The 10,283-nt window shown below is 32.5% G+C and overlaps 1 protein-coding gene across 1 annotated transcript; it reads left to right on the plus strand.

Annotated features, from left to right (window-relative positions):
• Positions 1-828: 828 nt before the first annotated feature.
• Positions 829-6,648, plus strand: LOC134705762 (uncharacterized). Its single transcript, XM_063564480.1, has 2 exons — positions 829-1,005; positions 3,978-6,648. Exon 2 carries the CDS (start codon positions 4,384-4,386, stop codon positions 6,646-6,648), a length of 2,265 nt encoding a protein of 754 aa, XP_063420550.1. The 5' UTR covers positions 829-1,005; positions 3,978-4,383.
• The last annotated feature ends 3,635 nt before the right edge of the window (positions 6,649-10,283 follow it).

Here is a 10,283-nt window from a genome sequence, read left to right on the forward strand (position 1 = left end):
TGTAAAATTACTCAACGATTTATCAAACAAATTCTGATTTTCAAAGTTAATACGATTCTGTAAACGAATGATATTGTCCATATTGATACGAATACACTCACTACATTGTTATTTAAATTGATCTTTCCATTTGTATTCAACACGACGTTCTGTATCTTCCATGGCATCTGACATTTGCCTGGGTTTCGCATGATGTTTAATAGATTTAGTTCTACAGGTAAAAATACATGGTCCGAATAAGTTGTAAAGATTGACACAATTAACTGATTTTTATTCGGGAAATAAAACGAAGGTACAATGAAGAAGTTCAGAATGCTGATACCATTTGGGCCACAATATGTAAAGTAATTTGAAAATCCATTTTTGTGCCTACCATTCACTGTCCTTATTTAAAACGTGTACAGACTTTTCTTTGGTTAATATATCCTACTTAATATCAACCATACAATAGAGTCTAAAAGTTGTAATATCACTAACAGTAGAAAAACGTTTTTTAATCAAAATAACACTACCTCATCCCTGAATAGATTTAGACTTCAATCGAGGGAATAAATAACAATTATAATCAGGAAAATGAAATGAAAAATCTTTTTCAAACCATCATTCCTTAAGGAAAACAAGATCATATATGTACACGAAAAAATTACAAATGCTTTATCGTCAAGTTTTGTTTGTAAACCACCATTTATATAAACAGCAATTAATATATGCGTGAACCCATGAGGGTTAAATGTGTTATCCTGATTGATAGGCATTCTAATTATAAGCCTCGGTTGAATATTGATTTCCCCCATTTAAATATAAATATACATAGTACAAACACAGCAATAATTTCTCTCCATGGTTTCAACGTAAATAAATATGAACTGATACACATTGAAACTAAAAGTGTTTTTATGGAAATCTCCTACAAGAAACGTTATCAGCAGAATTACAAAAAATGGTCTTAAAGAAATCCAAAAATGGAATAAATTCAGGGAATACTCATAGAACATGCAACACGAAGTAAGAACTTTATTGTAAAACTATGCATTTAAATATCGATTAGTACATTATGATATGTTGTTCGGCAAAACTAATCACAGGAGCGTTCAATTATTATTCTTCTTTTAAAATAAACGGAATTTACTTCAAGCACGTCTTATAAGGTCGCTGATCTCTGAAATTAGTATAATATATTAAACATGATTTATTTTCTCTTCAAAAATAATGCCATCACAATAACTATTCGTTATCTTGGGGATTTTTTTTAACAATTAAGGTTTTTAACCGGATTTTTGTGACAAAAATGTCGGTTATTGATTTGGGGATGTACGGCGGGCGGCCGGTCGGGCGACCGGTCGATCGGTCGGGCGGGCGGCAATCAAATGTTGTCCTTGCATTAACTCATGAACCGGTCAACTAAAGCTTTTAAAATTTTAATATGTTGTTACTGACAACTAAATGAAGGTCAAGTTCAATAATAGCGACTTTGACTTTCACCGTTCAGGAGTTATGGTTCTTGAAAGATTGAAAAATGGAGTTTTCAGTCGTGTGCGTGCATTTACGCATGAACTATTCTACCAAAGCTTCCCAAATTTTGATATGTTGTTTCTGATGACAAAATGGAGATCAAGTTCAATAATGACGATTTTGACTTTTACCGTTCAGGAGTTATGGTTTTTGAAAATTTGAAAAATGGTGTTTCCAGTCGTGTCCGTGCATTTTCTCATGAACCATTCAATCTAAGCTTTTCAAATTTTAATATGTTGATACTGATGACAAAATGGAGGTCAAATTTGATATTGACGATTTTCACTTTCACCATTCATCAGTAATGGTCCTTGTGATATTGCCAGGACACAAATAAATATTAATAAACCCGGTTTGCTGTCGTTGTGACAGCCTCTTGTTTGTAATGAACTACTTCACGCCATGTTAACACATTTTGTATAAAGATAGAATACTTGAGGAGACAGCTTTTATTTAAGACTACCAGAATAAAAAAAGAGAAACAAGAGTTTATTGCGCTTTTTTGCTGCATGTGAAAATCAAAACACTCATCTGTAATAGTATCAGACTGCGGAACTAAGCTGAATATTCATTTTTATTTTTAAAACATTTTAGTGGCAAGCACACAACTTGATAATAAAATGTGCAGTACATTGCAAGGTGGGAGATCTCAGAAAATCTAAAGCTATCTTTAATTAAAGGAAATTATTGACCAAAACGCATAAAATATCAAATCACTGAGAGAAGAAAAGTGTGTTGATTAAACCTTATAAAAGTTTTAAAAGGCAAACATAGAGAGGGATAATTACATAGAAACGTTATGTTATACCAAATATACTGACTGGCGTTAAAAAATCAACACTAGATTTATTACAAGTAAGGAAAGATAAATTAATTAACATGAATTTCGTTAATGATTGACAGAGAAGACGACACGTGTTTTGAGTTTAAATAGATTTCTGCAGTGCATTATGTTGAAATTGTTTTGACGTCGGGTAGACCTAGGATTGGTGAATTAGAAATTCCGTCTGCACGTGTCCGACGATATTGTAAAAAGGGGATTTTTTTTGTATATCAAATTGTTTAGCAACGGCACATTGACTTATTTGCTTGCAACATTCGTATGGCTTATTCAAATTTTAAACGTGTAGTATCGTCTATATATGGAAACTCAACTTTTTTTAATCATATAAGCGTTTGTTTGGATTCATAGAAATATTTCACAAAGAAACAAAACATGTACGGGTTTCAAACCTAGTGCAAAGAAATTCGTGCAAGGTCAAATACCCGGTATGTCCATTTATTTTAGATAATTCATACATACATTTTTCTAGTAGAAAAAGATGTATGGGAATACACCATGAAAAGCAATAACATGAAGATTAGTAACATGAGTAATGAAATGGTAAAAAGAAAATTAATAAAAAGCGTGTTACATTATTAAAGTTCACCAGTATACTAACCTTGACTGAGTGTTTAAATACATTAGATTTCATCTATAATGAATACACCAAAAGTCAAATGTTTATATATAAATAATGTAAAAGTAGGTTAGGTTTAAAGAATTTTGAAAGTTGTTTTGTTGTCAGTTAGATTAAATCATGTGTCCGCTATTTTCAACTTGCATTTAAACTAATCATAACTATTTTTGATTTACATAAACGAGTTGTTTCTACAAGTGGTCAAATATTTACTGTGGCGTGATGGATACATTCTCCCTCTTTTTGCAGATATTTTTATGAAGGTTTATGATATAGCCAGTTTCAGTTGGATAGACAGCTGCATATATTATATAGCCGAAATATCAAGGAAGTTCGCGACCGGGTGATATTTTTCAATAAACGAGTTAAGTACCTCGTGTTATATGAAGGTATATGGGTATATGAGACAAGTGCTTGTAGGTCGAAGCATCAAAAATTAAGAACTTACAAAGATAGAAGTTCAGGATTTAAAAAAAAAAACATGTTTTGTTTTTAATTTATGTAAAAACTAATAAAATAAGAGGAAACACCACTTAAGGAGACAGCAAACTTAATTACAATTCGGCAAGATAAGCCTTATGTCATATGTAGGTCTTTGTATAGCTGCTTCTTGAAATAAAAAAATAAACAAAATAAATCAAGATTTAAAATCAAATCAGCAAAACATTCACGCTAAGAGAAATCAAAATAACGAATTCGCGAATTCGTGTATGGCCACAAATAAACAACATAAATTACAAATTTTTATATGACAATTATCGAAGTAGTGTCTCTGATAGTGGTTGTTGTATGATAGAGACCCATAGTATTTATTTTATTGATGCTGTGTTTAATCACAATTTATTTGGCCAAAGTATGATTTTCAATTTTGTATTTTTCGAGGATCTGTGTGTAAAACAGCGGATCTCTTGTACTACTATGTAAAACTTATAACTAATAGACAAACGCATTATCACATATCGATAGAAAGGGTCCTTAATTTAATTTTGGAATTTTTGTTTTCAGATATCATCGCAAATACAATCGTCATTCAAGCTTGCAATGGAGTTGACCGGACCCCGAAAGCTCATGTTGTATACTAGAAGACCTCGATATCGTTGCAAATGTGCCATACTCTCTGAATAAAAAAGGAAGATGGAACCTAGTCGACATGGTGGAGGGATTCATTTCGGCGGACAAGTCTATTGACGAAGGTCAATCTCTTAGAATAATAAGTTCATATGACATGTGCAAATCAAATCACACTAAATTCATCTGTAAATCAAAACCAAAGAAAAAACTGAAAACAATTTATAGTAGAAAGGAAAGATTGATAGATGGTAGGTCTAATATTACCGAGGAATCAAAAAGGTCGTCAACGATAGTTGATGTTTAAGTTGAGTTTCTTTCTCCGTGCAGTTCAACAAATAATATGTATCATAGTCATAAATTTATAGGATTAGTGGACGAAACCAAACGCATACAATTGAAAAGATTTAACAAACGTAATCAGATCAGACACAATACAAGACAGCACTTTCCTGTTGTTCCTAAAAGTTATGGATCACGTAAAAAACATCCTCAGACTTATTATACACACTCCAGTTATTCTATTGATGAATGTATAATAACAGAAGACAGTGCAGTGGAATTGTCTCCATACACACATACAAGTTCTGTTCATAGACAGTCCTCTTGTATTTTGTGCTATGAAGTAGCCTCTCCCAAGTCTTATAAGTATAACAAAGACAATAAGAAAAAGAGGGAAATCAGAAGAAGCGATCAGAAATCCCTGTTATTAACAAAGGAACTCAGTTCTCCTAGCAGGTTAAATTCGCATCAAGTCAATCAGTCTCGAACTCATTCAGTTCCAACAACGGCAATAGATCAATTGACCAGAATGGATTATGTTTTCGTTTTGATACCTAAACAAGAAACACATCCTGTCAATTTAAGAATGCAATTTGGTAGTAATTATACTGAATGTCCTTGCAAACCACGTGCGTTTATTATAAATGTAACACAAAGGCTAGAAAAACATGTAAGCATATCCGATTGGTGGCGAGGTAATGATGTGCATAAATGGGAATTGTGCGCATGTATAACATTTTGTAAAGATAAATCGGAAGGATTTCAAACGGAACACCATGACAGATACAAAGTTTGTCTTAATATGGTATCAAAAAATAATGTTTGTAAAATTCTGACGTTATTTGACAACTGCCAAGAGAGTATTTCAGAGATAGTGCAAAGAGCAATTAATTATATAGACATGTTATCAGGATCTGATTTTATTGAGAAAGAGCAAGATTTAAAACAAACATCGAAGGATCAAAACTTCAAAATTCTAAATATGTTTTTAAAAGTTGACGTTAAAACACACTCGATTTCTGCTCAGTCTCTCTTTATGGATATATTTCAATCAACAGTTCTTGAAACTGGAATCTTGTTGAATAAAAGTCTCACACTAAGTGAAGAATGTGAAATTTGTTACGATTTAATATCACATGAACGAAAACCTGGTACAATGCTTGAGGCATGTAAACACATGTATTGTAACGACTGTTGGACTGAATATATCAAACATCGAATGCAATTGGCCTCCGTAAACATATCCTGTCCAGGTCATGGATGTCAAGAAATAGTTCCTGATTCAGTCCTGTTGATATTTTCTAACATAACTGACGTCATTTTTCTGAAACGAAGACGACACGAGCTATTTCTGACCTCAACTGGTCAGACAAAGTGGTGTCCAAACCGAAAATGTAATCAGGTAATTACAGTGGAAAACACAGATGAAGCAACAAGTATTGCATGTCAGTGCGGAATTAAGATTTGTTTCAAATGTTTCAAAAATGCTCATTGGCCGTTGTCTTGTGAGTACTTGCCCATTTACCAAAAGCGTCTTAAACAAGGACTATGTTCTAACATGAACGTACCCCAAATACCGGAGAAAAAGGAAAACAGAAAACAGAACTGTCCAGAATGCAATATTTTAATTGAAAAGGAAGGATTTGGAATTTATATGACATGTATTTGTGGAACCGTGTTTTGTTGGGGCTGCTTAAATACATACACAAAGCACACTTTTTCCAAAAGATGTACTGAGAACCCGAAGAATGACACCAGTAATTCAAAATTCTATTCCAAATATATCTCGTGCAATCAAACCCGTTCTTTGGTTAAGGAAAACTTTTTATATTTTAAAATGGCACTGTCTCATCGTAGCGTTTCAAAGGACCGTCAAAATCAATTGAAAATCAAATCAAATGTTCGACAAATTTTGAACCAAAGTAAAAATATACCACAGAAAAGATGCTCTTTGTACTTAAATATGATATCACGATTCGAAGTAGCAGATGACAGAACTATTTCTTCTCGAAAGCACAAAGTAGAAGAAAAGATTGCTGGTGCATTGTGGGAATTGTCTAATGTATTTACAGATTTCCACCACATCGCTGAATATAGTTTTATTTTACTCGAAGAGTTGAGTCAGTGCTCCTTGCATAAACCTATTATTCACGTACCTACTCATATTAATCAGCTGAGTTTGTTCGCTGAAAACATTGCTCTCCTTGTTCGAACGTCTGATGATTTAATCGACTATCGATTATTAATTGAGTCGTTATTGACGCTTGAAAAACAATGTCAGAATGAAATGAGACAATTTATACAGGTTATAAATAAACTTAAATAGTTTAAAAAATTGTAATGTTACTTGAATTTCCTGACGTACACACGTGGTATTCCAAAGAAAAGCATCCACCTAATGTTCTGACCTTTTTAGGGATATGTTTAATTTATCTTTTTCATTTCTACAATCTGTTTTAAGAAAACCGTGTGGAAAACATATAATCGGATGCTACAAAACTTAGCTGAATGCTTTCAAAAGTTCCCACTTAAGAAGTAGTAAAGAATGATGAAAATTATAAAGTCTATTATTTCGTTTCACGTTTGATATTTTGTTATTCGAAATGTAGAAGATAGGGATTTATCACCAAAAGGCGTACTCATTTTAGTCCACCTTTGTTTATCTTGAAGAACAAAACTTATTTAAAATATAAAAGCTCTGTCTATAGGTTATTAGTTTACAATCAATTGCAAACTAAATCTTGATTGCACATGCATTCTTTGAGTGCTTGTTTGTAATGTGTTATTCAAGATGTAAAATATTTTTGATTTCAGTGATTTTAAATCGTTCAGTAAACATTCTTGGTAAAAATGTACTTGAAACCATTCAATTGCAAATATTTGACAATCAGAGATAAACATTGCAGTGTCGGATTATAACTGTTTTACAACATATGACACCGCTTTAAAACTAACCAAACACAGCACAAATATCTCATAAAGAACTACCTGAGCAAGAAATTTCAGCATAAATATATACTTAAACATAAAACTAATACCTAAAATAGTTTCAGATGAATGACTCAATCGGTACAGATCTTTAAAAAATAGAGAGAAGACTGTTACATTATGATATTTATGTAAACAAACCATTCAAATACAACGTCATTCCCACGGAAACAATTTGTGATCCACCTGAATACTTCGTCTTTTATTCATATGAGGCTGATTTCATACAAGAACTTCTTATGAAAAAGGAAAAGAAGCTAGCAGTATCTGTTAACTTCACTTTTCGCTATGAAATCATGTTTTCTCACTAAATTATTTCAAATTTATTGACTTTTGTAAACGCATGTATCCCATCGAACACATTGAAACAAAACGCTTTACGACAAAAGAGATGATTTCAACTGTGAGCTTTCCATTTCTATGTAGCAATATTCAAGCATCGACTAGATACTGAGTATTCATCTCCGAGTTCCAGGACTTGTACTTCGTATTATGATTTCGTCGATAGAGGGTTGCTATACTATTCTCAGAGAAGTAAATTACCTTCCAAGGGTTCCAAGTAAAAAACATACCGTCGCCATTACGCGTTGGTTGACCGTTATGGAATATATGTTTTACTGACAAAGGATATATTCCACTTGTAATAACTACAACCAGGTGTCCATGGGGGTTGTGTTGCTTTATCTTTAGTTTTCTGTGTTGTGTTTCCTTATTTTTATATTTTGTAATGTAACAGTTATTTGTTGATCTTTTAACTTTTTTATTTTGTTGTTTATTTTGACTTACGAGTTCGAATGTCCCTTCTTTGGTATATTTCGCCTCTTGTTCAGTGAATGTTTAGATGTCCTTTTTTGTGTGTTTTTCCTCGTAAAAGTTTATTAGACCAAATATGTTGCCTTTTTATTTCCTCTTTCTAGTGGTTTTTAATTTTAATTTTTGAAAATTGGCTCAATGTTTATGACACCATGATATGTTTTTTTTCAACTGAAATCAATCAAAATAAGCTAGAATAGATTATAATTCGTTTCAATTTAACAAGATAATACCAAAGAGACTGCAGTATAGAACATTTCCTTAATTTGTTAAATAAGACCCACGAAGACCAACACTTTGTTTTGCTTTATTATTTTATTATCATATTTTATTCAATTTAATCCAATCTTTTATGTACCTTATACATAGAACTGATGAAAGTTTTTTAATAAAACTATAAATTTGTACGCCGGACGGGCATTTTGATAATATAAAATTTAAAATCAAGGCATTACAATTAGAAATATCATATAAGGAAAATGTGTACAAAGTTTCAAGTTGATTTAACTACTTTACACACAATCGTTAACTTGAAGCGGGACAGATGGTCGAACAAACGAACAGACGCACTCATCAATAAATATAAAAACGTGAAAAAGATAAATTTTAAGCTATTTTGTCTTCTTCAAATCTGATTATTCGAAACGTAAATGGAATACAACTCGGGAACAAAGACTATTCACTATTCTATTCTGTTCAATTCAATACAATCTTTTATCACCTTATACATAGAACTGGTGAACTTTTTTTAATAAAATTATAATTTGTACGCATGACGCGCATTTCGTTACCAATACAATGATCAACAATTTGACTGTCAAGAGGGTTGTCGATTTTTTTTATAACCCATGCCCTTTTTCTTATTCGTCATTATTCTTCATTCTTTACCTAATCGTTTTATCTTTGTTCCTAATAATTTATTCGTTACCGTTTCATTACTTATTCCTTACGTGTTATTATTCGTTACTTATTCCTTACGTGTTATTATTCGTTACTTATTCCTTATTTATTATTCGTAACTAGTTATTCTTTTTTGATATGTTGCCCTCTTTTAATGCTTTATTTTCTTAACTGTGGGGTAAGATATTGTTTCGAGTAGGTCAAATTGTCCTGTTGTGTCATATGAACTCGTTGCTGCGCTCGGTAGATTACCAGTTTCTTATTCGTTTTTAGTTAGAGCTCCCTTTTAATGATTTCTTTGCGTTCATGTTTTTGTCTCTGGTGTTAGTTATTGGTTCGTTGAGGTGAAATTACCCTGTTAGAGCGTATGTACCCGTTTCCAAGCTCCATTGATACAATGTAACCTATTCGTGACTGATTCTTTCCTTATTTTTATTTTAAACGTTTAATCTTTTTAATGTTTTCTTTTTGTTTTTGTTTTCTAGTCTCTGTTGTTAACCTTTGGTTTGTTAAATTGAGATTATCCTGGTAGAGCGCATGCCCACAGATCCGACTATACCTGATTCCAAGTTCCTAGATTTTGCATCTTTTTAATGCTTTATTATCTTTTTTGTCTCTGGTTGTAGTTCTTCACTTATTATATGCTGCCCCTTATTAATGATTATTTTTTTTCTTGTCTCTGGTGTTAGTACTGGTTTCGAGGAGTTAAAATAACCCCGTCAGTGCGTCTGTATCAGTTTCCGTGCTCAACTGAAACCCTGTTACTTATTCGCTATTTATCTGTTTCTTATAGTTTTTTATACTTCACACCTTTTTAATGCTTTCTTTTCATTTTCTTCTATGGTGTAAGTTCTTGGTTCGTAGAGGCGAAATTACAATCCGCGTGTACCTGATTCCGTGTTCGAATATTACCCTAGCTGCTACGTATTCCTCTTTATTAGCTTATTGTGCGTTGTCCCCTTTTCAATGATTTCTTTCATGCCTTTTGAGTTAGTTCTTGATTTGAAAGAAAACCTCGATAGGACAAGACCTTAAAATCGAATAAGGAATGACGCAAATAAATATCAGGTTATCAATCGAGCGCGGGGACAAGGACATACGCTCCGACTTGACAATTTCACCTCACCAAACCCATAATTAACACCAGAAAAATAGCAAATAGAAAAGAAAGCACGGAAAAGATGCACCGTCTAAAAAATGAAAAAGGAACAACTCAGTATCGTAAACATGGTATACGTAACAAGGAATCGGTGGTGTACG

This window comes from Mytilus trossulus, chromosome 2, assembly GCF_036588685.1.
Source record: "Mytilus trossulus isolate FHL-02 chromosome 2, PNRI_Mtr1.1.1.hap1, whole genome shotgun sequence".
Lineage (NCBI taxonomy): Eukaryota > Metazoa > Mollusca > Bivalvia > Mytilida > Mytilidae > Mytilus > Mytilus trossulus.

What these genes read in the sequence shown, in the direction of transcription:
- LOC134705762 (XM_063564480.1), top strand. Translation starts at nt 4,384, where the DNA reads ATGTATCATAGTCATAAATTTATAGGATTAGTGGACGAAACCAAACGC.